At 42.1% G+C, this 25,436-nt stretch overlaps 1 protein-coding gene across 1 annotated transcript in view; it reads left to right on the forward strand.

Annotated features, from left to right (window-relative positions):
• LOC126416868 (uncharacterized) overlaps nucleotides 1–24,980 on the forward strand; it is a 79,400-nt gene extending 54,420 nt beyond the window's left edge. Inside the window, exons 3-4 of the mRNA XM_050084752.1 lie at nucleotides 15,696–15,815; nucleotides 22,318–24,980. Of these exons, the coding sequence (XP_049940709.1) occupies nucleotides 15,696–15,815; nucleotides 22,318–22,370 (173 nt within the window). The 3' untranslated portion in view covers nucleotides 22,371–24,980. The remainder of the gene's footprint in view (nucleotides 1–15,695; nucleotides 15,816–22,317) is intronic.
• The last annotated feature ends 456 nt before the right edge of the window (nucleotides 24,981–25,436 follow it).

Genomic DNA, 25,436 nt, shown 5'->3' on the forward strand with positions numbered 1-25,436 from the left:
GCTGACTTGCTCTTACCAATACATCTCTCCGCCTCTATAACTTCATAGACACCATAGCGTATCCCAACGAAACTTCAACTGACTACCTCTCCTAGACAATGAAATCCACCCTGACAGCTATAATTCTTCCGCACCTATCTCACCACACATAAGGGCTTCTCTTTTCCGCTTCCCTATTCATTTCTCACTGTTGTTTCTTTCTTGACACTACGGCCTTTTCCGCCCAGTAGCCTCCAACCTACTTTCTGTCTTGCCACTATCCATCCCCACACCCACCTTCAGTTCGATAGTTATATTTAACAGGCACCGATATCTTTTATCCACACCCTTCAGCTATATAAAACACATCCTTCCATCCTGAAATCTTTTTTCTCAGTGAGTGCTTTTTCAGATTCTTTATGAAAGAGCAGTGCCGTTTTTAGAAGATCACCATTCCTACAATATGTTCTAAATATATATATATTTTAATTTTAATTTAGTCCTTCGATTTTAATTCAAAAACCAAAGAAATTCGACAGTTTTAATATCTTACTTAAACGCCAACGACATTCATAAATTTGAAAAATATCACTAAGCTTTTCAGATTTTTAATCATTTTTGTGTCATTCTTGTTTATACTTTTAAATCATATTACTTTGCAAGCACCAACTTTCACTCAGAAAGCGAAAATATGTTGCTTACTCCCTCCTACATAGGGTGCGATGAACATCTTAATAAAATAAGATGAATTTTAGCATACACGAAAAGAGTCAGATACTCTGTTTTCCCGTGTGCTCTCCGAAAGTGGAACCGTCGAGAAATAGTGTGAACATGGTTCTGTGAATCCTCTGCCGATCGCGGAGTTGTCATGTAGATATAGATGGCTGAAGAGCAGAATGTTGTACCGCTGACAGCCCACCCTCACACCCATATAGGACGAGGAGAATAAAGTAACAAAGAAAAAAAATGGTGTGTTGTTGGATTGTAATTGAGGTATGACTGCATCGGTAGCAAAACAGAACTTACAACGAAGCGAAGGCGACATAAAATTGTTACTTCTCTCAGCTTTGTCGAGATGTGTACTACAACATTTTTACTAATGTTTCCGGGGAAAGGAGACTACACCGAGGCGACAAAAGAAGTGGGTTACCACACAGTATCACATCAGACCAACTTTTGCGTAAGCGTAGTCCAGAAACTCAACGTGGCATGGACTCAACAATCCGCTGGAAGTCTGCTGCAGAAACATTGAGCCATGCTGCCTCTGCAGCCGTCCATAATTGTGAACGTTTTGCCGCTGTACGAACTGACCTCTCTATTTTGCCCCCAAATGTTGGATGAGACTCACGTCAGGCGATCTGGATTGTCAAGTCATTCGCACGGATTTCCCAGAACGTTCTCGAAACCAGTTGCGAACAATTGTGGCACGGCGCATTGTCATTCATAAAAATTCCATCGTCGTTTGGGAAAATGAAGTACACGAATTTCTGCAGATGGTCTCCAAGTAGCCGAATATAACCGTTTCCAGTCAACGATCGGTTCAGTTGAAACCAGAGGACCCAGTAAATTCCATGTAAATACAGCTCACACCCTTATGCGGCCACCACCGGCTTGCACAGTGTCTTGTTCACTACTTGCGTCCTTAGCTTCGTAGGGTCTGCGCTACACTCGAACCCTACCATCAGCTCTCACCGATTGAAATCGCGACTCACTTGACCAGAGCACAGTTTTCCAGTCCTCCAGTGTCAAAAGGCCTAGTGCCGGCCGTCTGCTGCCATAACCCACTAACTTCAGATTTCGCCTCACTTTCCAAACGGATACGTTCGTCGCAAGTTCCACTTTGATTTCTGCGGTTTTTCCACTCAGTGTTGCTTGTCTGTTAGCACTGACAGCTCTAATCAAGCACCGCTACTCTCGGTCGTTATGTGAAGGCCGTCAGCTACTGCGTTGCCCATTGTGAGAGGCAGACCCTGATATTTGGTATTCTCACCGCACTCTTGACACTGTGGACATAGGAATATTGAACGATATCCGAAATGGAATGGTCCGTGCGTCCAGCTACAACTACCCTAGGACGCCTAAGGGGGGGGGGGGGGCGTGGTTCGTTGAACCCACAATTTTTTATGTCCCCTGCTTTTTTTTGCCCAAGTAACTTTCATACTACATATTCCCTTTGAGTTATTGTTTGTTGGCTATTTTTATGAAACGTTAGTGTCAATATATTTTATAGAAAATTCCTGCTTTGAAAGAAAAAATAAATAAACTTATTATGGGTCCTACAACCCCCCCCCCCCCCCCCCCTCCTTAGGCTTCCATGCTATAGAAAATTTCCCTTAGTAGGATTTCGTATTTCTCATCTCTACAACAATGCAAGTTTGTTTCTTGTTGGTTGGTATCCTTGATATTCACAACAATCGGTTTATTTTCAGAGGAAGTGATTGTTGATGTCAGTCAGCTGTTATTTATCTTGTAAACTTGCAGTGAGTTAGTGCAGTTCCCAACAGGTAGGCCTCCAGTAACTTTGGTGTCCTACACAGCAAAAACGAAACCAAGTAAAAACTTACTGATGTTGTCAACAATCCACGAAGATAATGGCACGGTTGGAGGAGAGAAGAATAAAACCGAGATAAATGCATGTTATAATTCCACTAAAGGTGGAATTGATACCATTGATCAAATGGCGCATATGTACACCTGCAAGAGGGAAACACAGAAATGCCCTCTATCTGTATTTTACTCTCTCATCGACATTTGTGCTATCAATGCAACCACCATATTCATCCAGCAACATCCAACATGGAATGAAAAGAAACACAACAAACGGAAACCTTGTCTTCTGCAAGCTTGGATGGAACTAGTGAAATTGCAGGTAGAAGTGCCAGTGCAAGAGGGTTATCTAACCAAATTGTTCAATCAATGGAGACTATTCTACAAAAGAAAATCAAAGAAGTGACAACAGAAGCACCTCAGCCTCCTGCAGGGAAAGGTTGGTGCCATGTTAAGAAAAGCTAAAACAAAGAAGCAGAAGTACAACAATCTAAGTAAACCAAAACAGTGTTGTGGACAGTGTCATAAACATGTGTGTAACACACATTCAGAAAAAATTGTGAAGTGTGTCTCTTGCCTTAAAGTTGAGGACTCAGAGTAGTCTACTGTATACGAACACATCTGTATTTTGTCTTGTAATACGTCAATTTTTATTCACTCAATCCAATATTCATAACAATTAACAACATTTATAAACCGATGCCTTCGTTAAAATACGTAAACCATTTTGAAAGTTGTAATTTTTCGTCAGCAAACTTATTTAATACCTGTGGGTTCGCCGAACCCCCCCCCCCCCCCCCCCCCCCTTATACATCCAAGTTAGAAATAAAGGCTTGGGCATCCTAGGGTTAATCCCCATGTGTGGCCATAATAATGTCAGAAACTTTTTCACATTAACCCTTTATTTGGCAGTGTTGCTCTCAAGCAACATCAAATTTACGTTGGCCTTATGGGGCAACAAACACTCCCCGGTGCCTTTTATTAGCATTGTTGCCTCCAGGTAACGTTCCTTTACACACTGCGAATGCCAGTTGTTGTAATAGTTCAAGGTTTTCCACACGAGATGGCAATTTGTGCAGTGGTGTTACAGAGATCTCCTCGTGTGAGCAACAAGGGTGTCTTATTTTGGTTCTGAGTGGATTTCAATAAATTGGCAATAATCTTAGCAGATTTTCTTCAAGAAATACCCAGAGGTGAGTTTACAGCAGAAATATTTCAATCTAGTATTGTTTTGAATTACATAAACAGCACAAAACTTTTATGTTGCCTGTGAGCAACATTGCCCATAGTTGGGACATAACCATTAGTATATTACATATGCTTACGGCGGATATTCGAAACAATAAAATCGTGACACTTGCAAGATCATTTTGTGGTATCCAACCACTCTCAGCAGTAAAATGATGGGACAGCAATCAAAAAAGAATTGATGTGCTCTGCCCCAGTATTGTACGTCAGTACAACAAGCATATGGGAGGAGTTGATCTTGCTGGTACGCTGATAGAGATCTACAGACTACCAATGAAAACTAGGTGTTGGTACATGAGATTGTTTGGATTATGCTAGATCTGAGTGCTGCAAATGCCTGGCTGGTATTTCGAAGAGAATCTCTGGACAAGAAGACCTCACTGAAGTCATTCAGGGCAGATATTGCTAATGGTTTGACGTTTTCAGGGAAAAGGAAAGTAGGAAGGCCCTCAATAGACATAACACCACCACAAAAGAAGAGGGGGAAGCCAACAGCTCCGACTGTTACACAAGATGTCCGATTTGATAATATGGGGCATTGGCCTGTATACGGTCCCAAAGGTCGTTGTCGTTATTGTCCATCTGGATTTTTTACAGTCATGTGTTCAAAATGCACTCTAGTATTGTGCTTCGTTCCAAAGAGGAACTGTTTCCAAAAATTCCATTGCAAGAAGAACTAGAAGCGAAAATGAAACAGTTCTATTACACAGCAGGAATGCATAAATGTGTTTATAAATTAAATTATTCACTTACAGGAAACTTTTTGCTTGAGGTTATTGGCAAACACTTTTTTTCTATAATATGTATAAATGTGGTCTACTGCTGGCAATGTTGCTTGTAAGCGACATTTCATAATTTTCATAACTTTTGTCAAAAATTTCTAAAACTGACTGAATTGTATTTCTTTAAGCATAATAAATAAATATAAGCTCTGAATTTTTGTTTTGTTTTTATTTTCACCATTTGCCAAATAAAGGGTTAATCACCTGAGTACGAGTGACAGCTCCGCCAATGCACTGCCCTTTTGCACCTCGTGTACGCGATACTACGGTGATGTACATGTGCATGTCGCTGTCGTCAGTGTAGTGTTAGGATTTTGAAAGCATTACTGGCGCCGCAGAGGGTGGTGTTGGCGGCGCGGTGGCTGCGTCCCGGCGCATTTTAATTGAGCCAGGAGCTGGGAGGCGGGAGGCTGCTCCGCGAGCTAATGATAAGTGTGATTATCGCCGCCGTCGCGGTAATCGCCGACGGTGATGATAACGTAGCGCAGGCGGCGAGTGATTACGGCTTATTGGGTTAGCTTGCACCCATAACCGTGGCGGCGTCGCGGCGCTGGGGCGCCGAAATAGGCCACGGAGCACACTTTGGCCCCGCGGCCGTTGCCGCGACAACAGAAGCTGCTTCTGGTCGCCGGTGTCGTAGGACGAACGGGGAGCTAGGGGACTGGCGTGGATCGGAGCCTGCACTCGTCACAGTGTCAAAGATAGTGGTCGAGGAAACGGATTCGTATCAGAAGAGCGTCTGGAAAAGTTCCATTTACAGCAATGTGCCCATGACCGAAGGAGGTACTTACGCGACAGTGCTGACGTTTTTTTTATTTTTGGCCATCACTCTTCTGATTAGTTCGATGCGGCCCGCCACGCGTTCCTCTCCTGTGGCAACCTTATCATCTGAGTAACAGTTATACGTCCTCATTTATTTGTTGGATGTGTTGTACACTACTGGCCATTAAAATTGCTACACCACGAAGATGACGTGCTACAGACGCGAAATTTAACCGACAGGAAGAAGATGTTGTGGTATGCGAATGATTAGCTTTTTAGAGCATTCACACAAGGTTGGCGCCGGTGGCGACACCTAGAACGTGCTGACATGAGGAAAGTTTCCAATTGATGTCTCATGCACAAACGACAGTTGACTGGCTTTGTTTGGTGAAACGTTGTTGTGATGCCTCCTGTAAGGAGGAAAAATGCGTACCATCACGTTTCCGACTTTGATAAAGGTCGGATTGGAGACTATCGCGATTGCGGTTTATCGTATCGCGATATTGCTGCTCTCGTTGGTCGAAATCCAATAACTGTTAGCAGAATATGGAGTCGGTGGGTTCAGGAGGGTAATATGGAACGCCGTGCTGGATCCCAACGGCCTCGTATCACTAGCAGTCGAGATGACAGGCATATTACCCGCATGGCTGTAACGGATCGTGCAGCCACGTCTAGATACCTGATTCAACAGATGGGAAGTAAACAGATAGGGACGTTTGCAAGACAACAACCATCTGCACGAACAGTTTGACGACGTTTGCAGCAGCACGGACTATTAGCTCGGAGACCATGGCTGCGCTTACCCTTGACGCTGCATCACAGACAGGAGTGCCTGCGATGGTGTACTCAACGACGAACCTGGGTGCACGAATGGCAAAACGTCATTTGTTCGGATGAATCCATGTTCTGTTTACAGCATCATGATGGTCGCATCCGTGTCTGGCGACATCGCCGTGAACGCACATTGGAATCGTGTATTCGTCATCGCCATATTGGCGTATCACCCGGCGTGATGGTATGAGGTGCCATTGGATACGCGTCTCGGTCACCTCTTGTTCGCATTGACGGCTCTTTGAACAGTGGACGTTACATTTCAGATGAATTACGACCCGTTGCTCTACCCTTCATTCGATCCCTGCGAGACCCTTCATTTCAGCAGGATAATGCACGACCGCATGTTGCAGGTCCTACACGGGCCTTTCTGGATACAGAAAATGTTCGACTGCTGCCCTGGCCAGCACATTCCCCAGATCTCTCACCAATTGAAAATGTCTGGTCAATGGTGGCCGAGCAACTGGCTCGTCACAATACGCCAGTCACTACTCTTGATGAACTGTGGAATCGTGGTGAAGCTGCATGGGCAGCTGTACCTGTACACGCCATCCAAGCTCTGTTTGACTCAATGCCCAGGCGTATCATGTCCGTTATTACGGCCAGAGGTGGTTGTTCTGCGTACTGTTTTGACAGGAACTATGCACGCAAATTGGGTGAAAATGTAATCACATGTCAGTTATAGTATAATATATTTGTCCAATGACTACCCGTTTGTCATCTGCATTTCTTCTTGGTGTAGCAGTTTTAATGGTCGTTAGTGTAAATGTCGTCCAAGAACGCCTGAGAACCTACTTAGATAAAGAAATGCCACCAGAGCAAGACGGGTTTGTGCACGGTAGCAGATTCTCAGTGTCAGACGGCTAACTGAAAAATATAGGCAATTTGGTACCCCATTAGTTTTTTATTTCTGAGATTATAGCAAGGCTTTCGACTGTGTTTGTTGGAAAGAGCTGTGGAGTGTACTATTATAAATGGGTGTTGCTGATCATCTTATTACGCTTATCAGAAACCTGTAGTCTGATAGAAAGGCAATAATCAGACTAGATAAAACTATTTCAAGTGCCTTTTTAACCGTGTAAAGGAGTTAGACAGGAGTTCTATTTAAGATCTATAGAGAATATGTTGTGAGGAAAAGTCTTCAGGGCTGGAATGGTGTGTTCCGAATTGGAGGACGAAGAATCAGATTTGCTGATGACACCACACTGTGCGCAGAATCACAAGTGGAAATGTAGGACCTACCGGATAGGGTTAAGAGCAAGCGAGAAACTTTGATTGTCAGTTAATAAGAAAAAGACTAAGATTATGATTTCTGACAGAGGTGAGTCACTACCAGCTTCTGATGTACTATCAGGATATGAAGAAATGGATCACTTTGTCTATCTGGGCTCATTGGTTCAGAAAGACGGTGGTTCTGCACAAGAAATACGACGTAGGATCGTTCCGAGTAGGGAAGCTGCATCGAAGCTCAAAATGCTTCGGAAAGACCGACCCCTAACCAGACAGACTAAACTGAAATATTTGGTCTTTCCAGTTTTCCATTACAGCGCTGAAACCCGGACACTAATTGAAGGGGACCGCAAAGGAATTGATGAATTTGAGATGTCGACGTATAGGAGGTTGCTGAGAATATCATGGACGAACAAACGGATCAACGAATCAGTTCTTCAGGAACTCAGGTTGGAGAAGATGTTGTCCAGTATTTGTTCGTCGCGAGTCCTGCAGTTCTTTGGTCTTATAATTCAACGACAGGAGGAGACCTTGGAAAAGATAATCATCCAAGCCAAAGTCGAAGGAAAAAGATTGCAGGGAAGATCACCGAGACAATAGATAGACCAGATAAAAGAGAAGACACACCAAACGTGGGGCCACATACTTCGTGATGTAAAAGACTGGCAAAAATAGAGATAGACTGTTAACAGGAGTGTCTGATGCATCACCAACTTTCAACCATGAAAGGTGGAGTGTTGTCATGATGGTGATTACAATCTATGTCTCCTTCTACTGTTTTTACTCTCTACAGCATTCTCTGGTATCATGGACGTTATTCCTGATCTCTTAACGGATTTGATATCATCCTGTCCCTTTCCCATTTGTTCCTTTCCTCGCCGGTTCTGTGGAGAACTTCCTCATTCCTTACCTTATCACTCCACCTAATATTCAACATTCTTCTGTAGCACCACACCTCAGATGCCTCCATTCTTACCTGTTCCGGTTTCCATCAGTCCACGTCTCACTACCATACAGTGCTGTGTTCCAAACGTACATAATCAGAAATTTTTTCCTCAAATTAACGCCTATATTTGATACTAGTCGGCTTCTCTTGGTCAGGAATGCCCTTTTTCGCAGTCCTAGTGTGCTTTTTATGACCTCCTTGCTTCTTACGCTACGCACTATTTTGCTACCTAGGTAGCAGAATTCCTGTACTTCATGTACTTCATTATCACCAATCCTCAAGTTAATTTTCTCGGTGTCCTCGCTCCTGATACTTCTCATTACTTTGGTCTTTCTTCGATTTGCCCTCAGTGCATATTCTGTGCTCATTAGACTGTTAATTCTATTCAGCAGATCATGTAATTCTTCCTCGCTTTCACTGTGGATAGCAATGCCATCAGCGAGTCTTATCACGGATATCCTTTCACCCTGAATTTTAAGTCCACTCTTGAACCTTTCGTTTATTTCCCTCATTGCTTCTTCGATGTGTAGATTGAATAGTAGGGGCGAAAGACTGCATCCCAGTGTTACGCCTGTTTTATTCCGAGCACTTCATTCTTGATCTTCCACTCTTATTGTTTACCCTTGGCTTTTGTGTGTATAGTATATTACCAGCTTTTCCCTGTATCTCACCACATTTTTCTCAGAATTTCGAGCACCTTGCACCCTTTGACGTTGTCGAGCGCTTTTTCAAGGTCGACAAATCCTTCGAACGTGTCTTTATTTTTCCTCAGTCTTGCTTTCAGTATCAACCGCAACTTCAGAACTGCCTCTCTGGTACCTTTACCTTTCCTAAAGCCAAACTCATCCTCATCTAACAGATCTTCAGTTTTTTTCTACGTGTTCTTGTATATTATTCTTCCCAGCAATTTGGATGCATGAGCATTTAAAAAATGAAATAAAATGAATGTAAAAGTAATGTAAAAAAAGTTGTCATTGGGGAAAAAGAGGACGAAAGCATCTTCAGCTCTTCAGCACGAAAACACACACACACACACACACACACACACACACATATATATATATATATATATATATATATATATATATATATATATACGTGTTTTCGTGTTGAAGAGCTGAAGATGTTTTCTACATATATATATACGAACGCACGCACTCGCGCACTCTCCTGCATACAAGGGTTGAGGAGGAACTGGTCGTAAGTTTGAAAATAGGACGCAAAAACAAAATCGAAGTGTAAGACGGCGAATAGAACTATTTGTAAAGGTAGGCCAATAGAAAGAATACTATGAACACCAGCAGACGTAGAAATATTCGTTAGTTCGAAGGGAAGTTTCTAGCGACGATGATTACCATTACTTACAATCAAAGGGATGGAATGAGGAAGGGTTGGCGCCAAAAAGGAAAAGAATGAAGAATTAGTATAAAGAATGTACTTGAAAGTCTCTGCAGCAGAGTCATGCTTTGTGGGGTTCCCCGCTATGGGACTGCGACGGGAAGAAGTGCTGACGACGCGCGCAAACGGGCGCGAGCGAGAGTTAGAGATTGCTCACCCCCAGGCGTTTACCATTTTGATAGGAAGATACCTTTATCTCCTCCTGAAAGAAGTCATTTTGACGTTAAAGGAAGTAAGAAAGGAAGGCACGAGAGGGAAGGCGCTCTCGGCAGAGGAAGAAAATGTTTAAATTGTAATATGCAACAAGCGGAGCATGAAATTGAATAAACTCGCCGGCGCGCCCGCTCGCTCCGGGATTACGAGCATTGAGATGAAAATGTATTTTAGTCGTCTGAGGGCGCCGAGACGCCGAGTATAATATCTTTGTAGTTAGCGGTGAGGATTTAGCGAGGGGCCCGGGGCCAGAGCCGCGCCGCGGCGTGCAAAGCACAGCACAGCACGGAACACCCAGAGGGTGTCCAACGACTGCGACGTTTGTGGCCCGCGACGTGGCCGACGCTGGCAGAAGTCGGCGGCCTCAGCTACTTACTTCTTTAGTCTGAAGCTCCATAATGAGCTTGTAAGTGTTGCAGGTCTGGGTGGAAGCAAAACTGCAAACGTGTCTTCCACAAGGCAGAATTCATCTACAACTGAAGCTACATGCTTCTGCGCTAACACCTGCTGCATATAAAAAGAAACAGCTGCTAATGACCAAAAATATAAATCTTGAGACCAGACAAACGCTCGCTAGAAAACTGTGGAGGACAGTTCTGCATGGTGCACAACGCAGACAGTGCACTAGACTGAAATGTTTTTGGTAACTTTGAGGGTCGGATGTACTGATCGAGTTAGGAACGGAGATGGCATGAGTAGGAATGCAGTAGACAGCCAAATCCCATGTGACTAGCGCCAGAGAGGAAAGGAGATCTACAGGCATTCAGGACCATCACTGCGAATTTTGGAAGTCTCCACTGGACGACGCTCGAGCCGGTGGCCATCTCGCTCTGTTAGTTTGATCTCTGGCCGCCACAGATATTACAAGAGTAGTCCGTTCTGTGTAACCCAAAGTCGCCATTTTGCTCTGCCAGTTCGATCTCTGCCCGCTTCTCCAATCGTCTTTCTTCCCGTAATTAGATGTGTTCCCCTGCTCCATCATATTTGTTCTTGTAATTCCTTCCATGTACCCAACGAATTTACGACCTATAAATTGTTAAGCTCTCGAGACTCAAGCAGGCCACCATCCCCACGCTACAGTGCCCCATCTGTCATCCTTTACCTTTTTCCAATAGGTGCACTTGAAAATGTGCCACGCTCGAAACTAGTAGTGCTTAATCAAGAACAGTTCTGAAATACAGCCTGGTGGGTCGAAGTTTATCTTCAAAGTCCGCAGCTCCTGGTCGTGTGGTAGCGTTCTCGCTTCCCACGCCCGGGTTCCCGGGTTCGATTCCCGGCGGGGTCAGGGATTTTCTCTGCCTCGTGATGACTGGGTGTTGTGTGATGGCCTTAGGCTAGTTAGGTTTAAGTAGTTCTAAGTTCTAGGGGACTGGTGACCATAGATGTTAAGTCCCATAGTGCTCAGAGCCATTTGAACCATTTTTTATCTTAAAATTTTTCAAGTCCGTGATGCTCTTCCAGAAGAAATTCGTCGAAATATTATCCTGAATGACAGAATCGTAAGCTGGGATAGAGAACTGGCTGTAGAGATTTCATACATCATGCTAGGAAAACTTCAGAAGTCACAACTCTACATGTTACTATTGTTATTCTTAATGTAGTTTGTACCAGAGTTTACCACTGCAGACCTGTCCACTGGTTAATGATGTTTTCGTACGTAAAGATCTGCTGGCAGCAATGTCATGAGAGAGCTGTAGGATGCACACACGGTGCGATTTCAATCCTGCCATTTAAGGTCCAGTAACTGTGCAGCTTACCTAACGCGATGGTGTGTACGTAGTTGACTACACGACACTAACAGAATTTCCCGTTGATGCACACAAAATAGACAGAAGAAATATCAAAAATATTTTTGGGTATAAAAGACACTGAATGTGTCAAAAATCAATCTTTCAAACGGCGGGATACAGGCTCCTCAACGCTTTTCAGTGTATTACAAGTAATGCTACAGAATGCTAGCCTTAGCTCTATGTTAGAGGGATCTGTGAGGTACATACAGAACAGACAGTACTTAATAAGTATTTTTGTTTCCTAAGGACATCTAGTGCTCCACTCAGTCGCTGTACTGTATATAAGATTCATTCACAGTCACAGTCATATCTAATTTATGAAGCAATTACTTATTTGACCATACGCTCATATTCGGGTAGCCATAATCAATCCAAAACAGTCGCCTGGCACCTGTATCTGCTTGTCGCATTCTCTCACAGCAGATGTGAATAATTTACATACTAGACAATAATTATACGTTCGTTCTGAAGAACAATTTATAGAACTCCTTTAAGTCCATGTAGCACACACACTAACACACACACACACACACACACACACACACACACACACACACACACACACACACACGCAAAACCTATGAAACGAAGACGTACTAACAAAAAAAAAGAAGAAGAAGAAGAAGGAGAAGTCTGTCAAATGCCCCTGGTAGAATAACGGTGAGGTCAGCGGATCATATGTTACGGCAGCCAGAAGCAGCAATAGTAGGGATAAGTAGCAGAATCTGACACCACATGTTACAGAGGGCGGTTGGTATGGTAGATAAATAATGACGAACATTATTAACTGAAGATGGGGAAATATGGAACAGAGCATCAGACCAGTGGACAGACAGACGACTTTAAAAAGAAGTCTCGTAAGTGGGAACGTTTGCGACTGCATATAGACACGGAAAAAAACCACTGGTACATTAAGTACTCACCATCGTACACTATAGTGTGGTTTTCGGAAAACTGCAGTTGAACGTAGATCCATGTTGTTAGACGATTAGTGTCTTCGTCCCTTTTCTTTTCTTGTTGGTGACGATAGCAGAAGAATAATAAAACTCCTTTGCGACGGTGGGCAAAATGAAACTTACCTGGGAAATATTTCATGCGCCTTAATATAGGCAACATCTACTCTAGGTGCGTTTGGTGTAAGATGGGTTGCCTACCTCAAGGTGCATTAAATACGTTCTGTGCCACTCATATTCCGCCTACCTTGGAGAGGTTTCAGTCAGTGGCAGATTTTAATACTACCATTCACCTACTGTTCAATCAGCGTTCTGGGCAACTGTTGTAGAAGTTCTTGGCGCCTCCTCCCGCTGGCAGCATCTGCGGCCGCAGCGCCCCTCTGTACACCCCTGGCCGCGCAAGAACAAGGGCCACAAAGCGCGGGCGGAAAATAATTCCACTTTCCTAGCGGTGGTCCCGGGATAAGTCCTTTAACATTCAGATTATTGTCGGTGTGAAATGAGATGAAGGGAGGTCTACTGCCGGAGGCCGGGCCGGGTGTCACCGAGGAAGGAATATTAGGCGCGCGGCAAACCCACTTTGCGTTCTCTCCGAGCAGACGTAATCCCGGCCGCTTCGCCGGCCCGTCCCGCGCCTCTAAACGGCGCAAAGCGGCGTCGCCTGGGCGCGAACAAAGGTGCGACTGCGTAAAGCAATTATCGCGCCCCGCACTAACACAATAACAAAAGGCACCGCGCAGCGCCGGCGACAACCGGTTTAGCATATAAACCGACTCCCTTCTCCTGACTGCGGCTGCCGACTGCGCCAGGCACCGACCCGGAGGCGTCGCCACGCCGCGGGGGCGTCGCTCGTCCGAGGGGGCGCCTTCTAGGGGGCTGCCCGCCGGCGACGGTACGTTGAACCTCGCAGCAGTATACTGGTGCTTTCCTGAACCCCAGTTCGCTTCCTCAAGAGCTTCTGCGGTTCGGTGAGAGCGCTAGCTTTCTCGGATCAGACCTTCTGAGTTTATCAGCCGTGTGTTAGGGGATACAGTGTCAAGGCTACGATAAGCGAACTCCGGTGGCATTAATTAAAGTAAAGCCATTAACCGTTGCGGGGAGATCTTTTCACAAAATTAAAACCACCACCTTTCTCTCCGAATGCCAAAACACATATGGAGAAGGGACCATAGTGGTCAAGTGAGAGAAATCAGAGCTAGAATGGAAATATTTATGTGTTTATTCTTCCCGAGTCATATTCGACAATGGAATGGCAGAGAAATGTGAAAGTGATACTATGAACTCTGTGCAAAACACTTAACAGTGAATTTTAGAGTATCACGTAGATGTAGCTGCAACGATGTGGTCTTGACACAATGTTTCGACAAGTTTGGTACTCACCATCTTCTGACTACGTTTTTGATCTGTGTCTGTTAAGTCAGTATATGTCACTTAAGTGCCCTAATTTCGTTAACGCATTTTTTCTCTTCTTGAAATCTAAAATTTAACCATTGTCATCTGGAGCTGAACTGTGTGTAACGTAAGGGACTAAAGTGAACTTGGGACGAATGTTTTACAGTGGCGCTGATGGCCATTTCTTCTTCCAGTTATAAGCAATTTTCTTATTTCGCAAACACTCTGTAAATGATTACACCAGTTCTTCTTCTCTACTTTACTTCAAATTCTGACTATTTCTCTTTGAAACAAGATCACCTACAGGTGCCTTTTCTTCATAAATTTCATCATTTTGTACACCTTATCTCACATTATTTTACAGAATGCTATTACCTCCATTAATAACTAGCTGTATCTTTCATTCATCTCTTAAGCAATACATCCACAAAAAGACATCTTGGAACCAAATTTACTCTCTGTTTCTAATTACCGCCAACTCTTGCGTATTAACTGATGAAATGTAGTATGTAAGCAACGTAAGTTACTGTTTTGTTTTATTCGTATTGTTTTTTTGCACTAAATTTTCATCGTATCTTCTCACACAATATCGCAGATATTTAAGAATAATTTGTTTTTTAAAATTTAGAATATTTTATGAAATTTATATCATCACTCGATTGAAACTCTCACCTTCTATCTAATAGCTACTTCGTACTATTACGTATATACGTTCTTTTCTTTTGATTTCTTTCTGCCAACAATCTCGTTTACTGTTAAACACATGGTTCCACTGTAAGGGTCCACATAATCTCTGTTTTCACAGGCACTCAGCGTGTCGTTTCATTTGACTTGGTAGACCTTCCTAATCCCAAATACGTTCTCATAACCTGTGTTTCTAATTTCGTCATTATGCTTCTTTCTACCTTTATATGTATTTACGCTGAGTATCTTGCATGTGTTGACGCTTACAATACCAAAGTGGTTTACTGCCGTCACATGAATGAATAAGTCTAGAGGAGGCAATAAATCCAAAATGGTTGAAGATGATGCTGCTGTTGCTGATGGAGATGATAATTAGATATTCCTTATCAGTGCTAAGGAATGCCTATATTATTTAACTACTTAAAAATAAACTCCTAGATGATGATAACGAATGATAATTCTTCATCCACTGTTATCACACTTTCGGGCTTTCAAATCCAGAACATAAAGATAAGTGCCTTTATTGGTATTACCTACGAACTAAACATGGAGAAAAAAAGTTCTGTTTCCATGTGTCGATATTGGCTTGTGGAAGAGCTTGACGACTTTGATGAAACTGATACGTAATTTTTTAACACACAAATGATCTCACTGCCTATACCTCAAAATTTTTGTGGAGGTAAAACTTAATGCAGGCGATATCACTAGCTGACCTCAATAATCAGGTTTCATGTCTCAATAACATTTAATCTCTAGACATGATAACACTTGATGATATTGAAATGGTAATGATAAGAATATAAAAGTCAATGAATGGTACTTTCTACATTCTTTTGTACAAAATGTAACGCTGCTTTCCTGCTGACGGCCGTTGTGCCGAATTTGTTGCACGTTTAAGACGAGGTGAAGATTTTAATCTGGGCCTTTGCTCTTGTTTCAGAGTCTTTGGCACAGGAGCTCGAGTTAGAGAGAAAATCGCGCCAACAGCAACAACAGCAGCAACAGCAACAGCAACAGCAGCAGCAACACGCCGAGAGGGACGTCAAGTCGCCCCTGCAAGGTAGGCCGCTCCCCAACTGTGGAACAAGGCTAGGCTTCATCCCCTACCGTGAGGGCCCGTTGTTTCCTGACTGTTGGCGACTACTCTCGTTGGAATGAGCATACGTCGCTGTTATTACTTGATCACAGGCGAATATCTGTCTTCTTATGAATGAATTGTTAGGCATTTGATAAACCTACAACATGAGCGAACAACACCGCAGTGGTCGCGATCTTAGATGGGAGAAAGAGCTCATGACTTGCTGTTTACCCTCAAAGCTGTTCTGAGCTTTCTTCTTGCTCACTTTCCCCATGTTGTAAAGCGTGTCTGTTCTTTCTCGATAAATGGTTTCTCTTCAATTTAGCCTATCAAGGGAGCATGTGCCCCAGTTGTCTGTGATGATTCTAAATTGATTCAAGTTATTTTAGATGCTATTAACCTCTTCTTTTGCTCTCCAGCTTGGCGCCGGGCACCTACTTGGTTTAGAGAACGAAACATGTTTTGGGATGCATACACAGCCACATTCCAAACACACTGGAGTGGATGTAGCTCTAATATACCCTCTATTTCTGTACTAACACAACGCCGGTTGTCCGTTAATCCTGCAACGTAATTTTCAGAATGAGGCTTCCTTGCAGATTGAAGCTGTGTGACAGACCGGTGTTTGAACTCGGAACCTTGCCTGATGCTGGCAGAAGCAAAGCTGTGAGGTGCAGTTGGTAGACGTGCCTGGATAGTTCAGTCAGTACGAACACTGTTCACGAAAGGCGAAGGTTCCGACTTCGAGACCGGGTCCGGAACTCAGTTTTAATCTTCTCGGAAGTTTCATATCATTATACACTCCGTTGTAGAGTTGAAGATCGATTCTGGAAGTTTTCAGTACATCACAGAGGCATTTACGACGATAATGTTGAAGAAATTTATATTTAGTGCTTGTAAATACTGCAGACTGACATTAGTAGATGAGACTTGTATTTACAACATATTTATAGACTGTATATTTCAAGATCGTGTCCATAACTTTACGAGAATTTTATTTTTACACCAGTTTTCGAAACAATATTGGTTTTGGAAATAGAAGTTTTACATTTACACGTTGTTTCTATTTTATTTATTTATACAGAGTGGGCAAAATTAAACTAACCCAGAAAATTTTTGATGCACCTTAAGATAGCCAACCCACCTTACATCATCCTTACCTGAAGCGGGTGATGTAAGTTGGGTTGCCTATCTTTAGGTGCATTCAGTATCTTCCGGCCAATTTTATTTTGTCACTGTGTATTGAAATTTGATTGCAACTTTCACGTGAATGAGCGTTCGAGAATGGGGTTGGGATCTGAAAAAACTAATGAAGAAAAAATAAAATATAAATAAATGTAGCAAATAAGTGTAGATATTGTACTTCTGTCCTAAAAGCTAATATAAATTGTAGACTGTCAGGATCGTTAAATACTATGACAGCCACTTCTCCAGCAGCCAAACGTAAAGATTTCCGCAAATAGACGATTATTGTTTGACAGTACCTGAGTCTCGCCTACCGTATTACCGGCTGATATTGGTGTCTCGGAAATTTTCGCAAAGGTGCCAGTATCTCTTTGAGTGGCATCGATAGGTCGTTGACTGTGTAGCAGGAGGAGGCAACATACGCACCACTGTGATGTCGGTGGTGGTTGACATACCGTATCGTCAATTACGATGAGGGTTCGAGCGTCTACTGGCCATCGCTGACTTGGCCACAGTTCTAAATGGAGGAGACCTGTATGTCCGACATTGCAACAAGGAAAGTCTCTGTCCTGCCGCTCAGGACAATGTCAATTCCGTGCGGTTCTAAGCACTTCAGTTTGGAACCGCGTGACCGCTACGGACGCAGGTTCGAATCCTGCCTCGGGTATGGATATGTGTGATGTCCTTAGGTTAGTTAGGTTTAAGTAGTTCTAAGTTCTAGGGGACTGATGACCTCAGATGTTAAGTCCCATAGTGCTCGGAGCCATTTGAACCATTTGAACCAATGTCAATTTCCCTAGAGAGCTTCTTCTGTAATTTGATGCGGACTACGTATCGCTACCAACATAGTAAAAGAAGCCGAGTATCGTGAGTTTTTGTTTACCTGCGGCGGGTACCGAAAAATCGTTCTCACTGTTGGTGCTCGATGCGGCTAATCTCCGCTCGGATGTCACGGTAGCTTACCCGTCTTGTCCAAGGATGCGACCTCAACTTTCGGCAGGGAACGAGAGGGGAAAGAAAAAAAATGAAACAGTTTTGTAGTCGGCGATGTGTGTGTGTGTGTGTGTGTGTGTGTGTGGAGGGAAGGCAGCCGGCGTCTTACAAGAAGCGCGGTCCCCGACATAATGACTTGGTGCTTTAGTTTAATTACGGCGCGCCAGAAGAAGCGGCCGCCGCCTTAGCAACAGCGCGCGCCCCGCCGCCGTCCCCCGTCCCCTGCTTGTCGCTATTTTTTCCCGGCGCGCCGCCACTGGTGGCGCTTTGTTGCGAGCGAAGGATGATCTTTCATCAATCATTGTTCCTGGGCCGGCCGGCTCGGCGCGATATTCGCCGCCGCCGCTCGCTCTGAACCTCCACCCCAACCCCCGCCCACCCCTCGCTACCTTACTATCAATCACGGCGCCACGCCGACTCGGCGTAGACGAGACGGGACTAGAGGAGTCACGCTGCAGACGTGATGTCTTCCCCGCTACGTCCTTGTACTGCCGTGTTTCTTTTGCCCTCAAACTGTGCAGCCTGCCTGGAAGACAGTCGGCGCAGAGCTGTACCATGCTGGAGGATGCCCTCAGTTGTTTAGCCTATCGGACCACAGTGGGTTTATGAATCCCGTAGGGTGCATAAATGGAAGTTCTTTTGCCTTTTTTTGGTCCTTTTTGGGGTTATCAGCCTCTCTCATGCCAATCTTTTAATCTCAGAGAAGCACTTACACCCAGCCTGCTCAGTTATTACGAGGGTCATTCAATAAGTAATGCCCCACATTTTTTTCTCAGAACATGTTTATTGTTAAGAGTCAGAATTTGGTGACAATATACATCAACATCTGAATGGTGGGTTCCTTATGGTTCCCAAGTTGTGCAGCGACCGTAAACTATAAAATTAGCCGGCCGCGGTGGTCGTGCGGTTCTAGGCGCTCCAGTCCGGAGCCGCGCTGCTGCTACGGTCGCAGGTTCGAATCCTGCCTCGGGCATGAATGTGTGTGATGTCCTTAGGTTAGTTAGGTTTCATTAGTTCTAAGTTCTAGGGGACTGATGACCACAGCAGTTGAGTCCCATAGTGCTCAGAGCCATTTGAACCATTTTGAACCATAAAATTACCAAATAAGCAGCAACCAGTCGCAAGATCATGTTTTCCTTTATTTACTTTTGCAAATCGATTTCAACTGATTAACAGACGTCTGTTTAAGACAGTGTTATTACTCAGGGAACATACACCGATGATGGCTGTTAATCAGTTGAAATCGATTTGCAAAAGTAAATAAGTAAATAAAGGAAAACATGATCTTGCGACTGGTTGCTGCTTATTTTGTAATTTTATACATCAACATGTCTTGTCCATGTCCTGTTTTTCTACGTAGTTATCATCACGTTCTATGGCCGTACGCCAACGATGTGTAAGAGCATGTATTTCCTGCTGGGAAAAGCTTTTGCCCTGTAGGCATAGCCGTGTTTTCACTGTATGACTGGCGCCCTCGTCGTCTTCAAAGTGTGTTCCCCGCAGTGAATCTCTCCACCGGTCTCAAACCGCTCCAACAATTCAGATGAAATGGCCTTTCTTTGAATCTTGTGGTCCGCCGTGAGCATTCGTGGAACCCATCGTGAGCACGCCTTTAAATATTCGAGAGTGTCGACCATTGTAGACGCACTTACAATGCTGTAGAGCCAATTGTTGAGTTTTGATGCGCCGGTCGGCACGAATAATAGCATCAGCACGATTCAGCATGTCTGGGGCAGTGGCTGCGACACGACGTCCCGAGTCTGGCTGGTCGTGGAGCTCTACATTTCCTGAGTCTGTAACTTTCTTTACCCATCGCCCAACTGTACTCCTGTCAACTGCAGCTTCGCCATACTCTGCACACAAACGTTTATGGATGTTTACCACGGTTTCTTTTTCTGCACACAAGAAGTCAATAAGAGCACGCTGCTTGTAACGTGAGTCATATGTAGACGCCATTTTGACGCTGTACTACGGCTCTGCCATCTGCCAGATTGGTTCGAAACTTCACCGGCAGCCGGTCGTTGTGGCCGAGCGGTTCTAGGCGCTTCAGTCTGGAATCGCGCGGCCTCTACGGTCGCAGGTTCGAATCCTGCCTCGGGCATGGATGTGTGTGATATCCTTAGGTTAGTTAGGTTTAAGTAGTTCTAAGTTCTAGGGGACTGATGACCTCAGATGTTAAGTCCCATAGTGCGCAGAGCCATTTGAACAATATGAACTTCACCTGCGCATAGAACAAACATCAAATGTGAAGCACCAACAAGGACATTTGTCTATGAATATTAATGGTTTTAAAAAATGTGGTGCATTACTTATCGAACGACCATCGTACTTAATAAAATGAAACCTCAGCAGCCGTCGTTTTAATATCATTTTATTGTATTGAAAGAAGTTTCGGCGACTCATTGTATCAATGTCAAGCCTTAAATGACGCTGAGGGTTTGAACTTCAACCGTATACGCGATCCTATCAGTGGTCAATATCTATGAAGTGGCTTCCGTAGGAAACTATACAAGCGATGTTGTGTCTACACTGCAAAGTATTCTGTAAAGTATTCTACGGAAGCCACTTCATAGAGGTTGGCCACTTATGGAATCGTGTATACGTTGTAGTTAGTCTCTGAGCGTCACTTAAGGCCTGGTGTAATCAGTCACTGAAACTGGTGGCCATACAATAAAATAACTTCAAAACGACTGCTGTAGGTGTTTCATCTTATTACTTAAGTGAACTACCGAAGTCTCGCAGACCGTCAGTCGCAACGACGGACATAGCAAAAGAAATCCTCAATTATCTGTTGGATAAATTCCAGTTTCTGTCTTCCCCTATAGTTTGTGACCTCTGCATCCCTCTATCTAGTATCACGGAACTTATTCCATGATGTCTTAACATATGACCATCATCTTGTCCCCTCTTATTGTTATTGTTCTTCATAATTACTATTCCTCGTCGATTATGCGGAGAACCTCTCTATTTGTTATCAGGTCGCCTACTTTTCATCATCCTTATGTAGCATCTCATCTCAAACGGTTCGAATCTCTCCTTTTCCAGTTTTCCATTTTCTATGATTTACTTCGATACAGCACTGTGCTCGAGACACACATTTTCAGAAATTTCTTTCTCAAATTAAGGGCAATGTTTGATCTTAGCAGGCTTTTTTATACGAAGCAACAAACGCCACTCAGGCTATAGAAAGTTTATTGAATCCACGATCGGTTTCACATCAGTTTAGGCACGTCCTCAGGTGATATAACTATGTCTACAACATTACAAAAATTATAACGCTTTCCTTCAATTTTTGTTAGTGTAGTAGTATACTTCACTGAAAAGTTCCATAAAATGCTCCTCATCTTATCCGTTAGTTGAACAGTGTATCTGTATAGCTCATCTGTTACTTTCGCCTAGTTTTATGTTCTATTTATCACTAGTTGATTTGTCGGCATAGCCTAGTAATTTATGTATCCCAATTTCGTATCACACAAAAAAGTAATCAAATGCATCTTTAGTGCAAAATAGAGTGAATTTCATTTTCACGTTAATTTCACGGTATACAAACTACTTGGTAAAATCGCTCAAAATTCTTTGTAATATTACTACGACAAAAAACTTTCTTATAAAAAATATCTTATATTTAGAACCTGCAACCAGCCGCAGATTATCTGCAATCTGTATTTAAAGATACACCATCACTTATTTCAGACCTGAAAGAAATTCATAATGAATAGAGCAGTATTGTATTTTGAACCCCTAAACGGAAAGAGAACGAATAATTGTTTAATAGTCGCCTGAAAAAGGGATTTTCAGGTCTGAAACAAATCACTGTGGGTGTGCACAAAAAATTCTGAAAAGTTATAAGTGGCTACTCTTTTAAATTTACAGTTCTTGTACAGACACTTGTGTTTGACAGCCGTGTTCATTATTTGGCGTTCTCGCTTCCCACGCCCGGGTTCCCGGGTTCGATTCCCGACGGGGTCAGGGATTTTCTCTGCCTCGTGATGGCTGGGTGTTGTGTGCTGTCCTTAGGTTAGTTAGGTTTAAGTAGTTCTAAGTTCTAGGGGACTGATGACCATAGATGTTAAGTCCCATAGTGCTCAGAGCCATTTGAACCATTTCATTATTTGGCAAACATGTGCTTACCAGCAATGATTCATAATTAAGGAAGACTAAATTAGTAAAACATTTTAATTTAATTACTTCCCATTCAATAGTGAGCTTGTATTTTATTATACTATGTTCAAAACCGTTTTTAGCGAAATAGAAAAAACTAATTCAATGACGTTTAGAGTGATGGAAGTTTTCTCTTCTGTTTCAGAATCACGTGCTGGATACTACAAGAATTCAGTTCTGTTCACGAGCGCAACCTAGTTCGGCCAGTGGGGGCAGTAACGTACCATCCACCAGCTGGACGCCGGTTACGTCTTACGATGATTGTGTTGCCTTTGATTTTTGCGACAGTGTTAATGCAACTTAACGCTACATAGTGATTTTGCGAAAACAGAAGAGGGAAGTTAGTAGATCTCACAGTTTTAACGTAGGTACGAGTTTAGTGGTAAGCACTGCCTCAGTACGGGAAGAAAGACATCTTGTTTTTAAGTCTGAGAAGAAACGGAAGCATAGAACTCTGTAACTACAGTGTGAAATCGTACGCCACCGCAAGTGCCGACCAACAAATTGGACACACAGTGGCTTAGCGTATGGTGTTATATGGACTGTGGGTTAGCTGAAAGCGTTTCCAGTTGATATGATTTGGTTCCACAGGCGACTTACTATTCAGTTCGATGAAACGCAGAGACAACCAAACAGTGAAACATGTATTTATCAGATTAACATTTATTTATTTATTTCACGATGTGTTTTCCACCGACGGATACGACGAGATGTCTTGATACGTACATTAAATGGCCCCTGTGAAGGTTGCAATTGCTTGCTGCTAATTGTAACACTTGTACTGGGGCCGGGAAAGGCATGCGGACTTAAGAAATAGCGTTGCCGAGTGGTTGTAAACAGAAAAAATTTTTACGTGACTGTTATTATTATGAAATACTTAAGTTATAAAGAAGGCTGTTACATGCATTGTCGGTAAAACTATCGTTTTACTTACACAGCAAAGGCTGGTTAGAAGTAATAAAATGCATTGAAATGTTTAACATGTTTTCAAGCTTTTCCTACTTAACGGGCGTTGATTGATTGTGCTTAAGTTTTGGAGATGAACTATTGCGTCCGATTTCTAAGAACTAGTAGCAGATGGAGACCACATATCGTAGAAGCTCTTGAAACTGGTTCTAGATTTTCGGGAAGGTGATGTGTAATGAATATATCTACGAGACAGAACTAATACAACTGACTGTATGAATATAATAACATACTTATTAATTATAACTTATTATACATCTTTTAAACACTGTGTGAGTGGAAAGACGACTTGTGAAGGTGACTTTCTGTATGACAGTGCAAATTAAATTAGATAGCTTACCTGGATTGTGAAAGTTGAAGTAGTTACTGTTCAAATGCAAGAGCGAAATAAACTGCAAATTAAAGCATTCTGCAGTTAATAAGACGGATATCTGACATCCTTCAACTGCATACTTGATGTGTACAAAAAAATTAAAATGTGTGAATGGGATGATAAATTTCGTTCAGAAAAGATTTTATGTAGCTATTTATGATTGAGTGAAAAGAGGCATATTGAAATGATTGTGAACTTGATTTTAATGTAATACACACGAATCATCTTGTAGTAAATAATTACAATATTATCTATATTACAAATATATATATAAACAAAGTAATAGGCTTCGTAATTCCTTGTAAATGGTTGTTATTACATGCATTTAAATGAGTAAAAGGAACAAATTCTCTTTGTACATGGTAGTATTTCATAAAACAAAACTGGCTTCTTATTTCTAAAACCCATTCTTCAGATATCTGCCGTAGTAATGTAAAACATTATCCTCTGTATATTGTCAGTGTTGCACAATAACAGTCTAGTATTAAATAGAGGAACTGTAATTAATTGTATGGGATTTTGAGCATGCTGTTATAATTTTCCATAGTTTCATCTACTGCATGTCTAAGGTTTAACACCCAACATTAACTTATGGTACACAGTATAAGAAAACTATCAGTCAAAACAAATAATAATCCGAAAGCGCGAAAGTAATAACTTTCCAGTAAGGACTGCGTATTGTTGTACCATTTGTAATGTCTGTTTACACATAGATTTTTCTACAAGCTTTTGAAAATAATTTTAGAACTTCCTTTATTTAGCTCTTTATGCTGAGTACTGGTACTTTAATGTTTATTCTTTATGATTTTTATAATTTCTCTCAAATTAGGCAAATTTAGTTCTGATTCTAAAACCATATAAGTATATAATACAAATATATTTATATGTATGAACATTACATTTCATATGCTTTCGATTGTGGAGGTGTTGTCCTATATAACAGAGCGATTTTGCATGCATATGCACCGAAATAAAGTCATTGTTTTATATCAAACCTTAAATTTAATGATATTGTAAAATGATGGTGATAACTAATAAACCCCTGCAATGTATTGGTGTCTGCATGTGGCATCTCTAGATTACAGTTGCTTCTTGTTCCCTATTTGCAAATAAAAGAATTTGTTATGTGTTAAATTGTAACTTTTTGTTGTATATCAGTACAACCCACTAGCAACTTCTTTCACAAAATAAAATGACTCTGCAACAACTATAATTTTCAACACCAGTATACGGTTCTGTAGACAATCACATTCATATCTGATTGCTCCACTGAAATCTTGAAGGAGAAACTGCAGGAACAGTTTTACATAGCCTATTCCTTTCAAATACATCATTTTTAGTTTCATAAATGTAATATTTAAAGTGTCTAAAATTGACATGTTTGTGTTGTTTTGTACCGAAGTGTTTCAGTTAAACTTTGTGTAAGCGTATGTTAAGTGTCAGAAAAAAAATAACAAACTGCTACTGTACTTAAGTGATTTAACTATATTCGGTTTCAAAATAATTTGTGTTCTGAAATAATAAACACTTTATTACTGAAATGAGATTGATTGCCATATATGCATGTATTCAATCCATATCTTATTCCCTTGAAAAATAACTGTGTCAGAAACAAATGGTAATTGGGAATTTCTTTGTAGAGAAAAATTGCAGAACTGATATATTTTAAGTTATTTGAAAATGTCAAGTAAATTATTCATAAAACAGAATTTTGGTAGAAAATGATCTCTGATAGCAGTATAATTGAAAAAACTGTAAATAATCTAACTGATGAAACCATCGTGAGACTAGGGTTAGCTTGTACTACTCGTTATGCTGGGAATCATTTCAACTATGAAACAAGACATACCTTAGATGTCGACGTTTGTGTCAACAATTTTGTCTTTTCATTTTGTTTTCAACGATCTGTGAAGAAAAGTGTCTCA

The sequence above is a fragment of the Schistocerca serialis genome, chromosome 8 (genome assembly GCF_023864345.2).
Source record: "Schistocerca serialis cubense isolate TAMUIC-IGC-003099 chromosome 8, iqSchSeri2.2, whole genome shotgun sequence".
Classification (NCBI taxonomy): Eukaryota; Metazoa; Arthropoda; class Insecta; order Orthoptera; family Acrididae; genus Schistocerca; species Schistocerca serialis.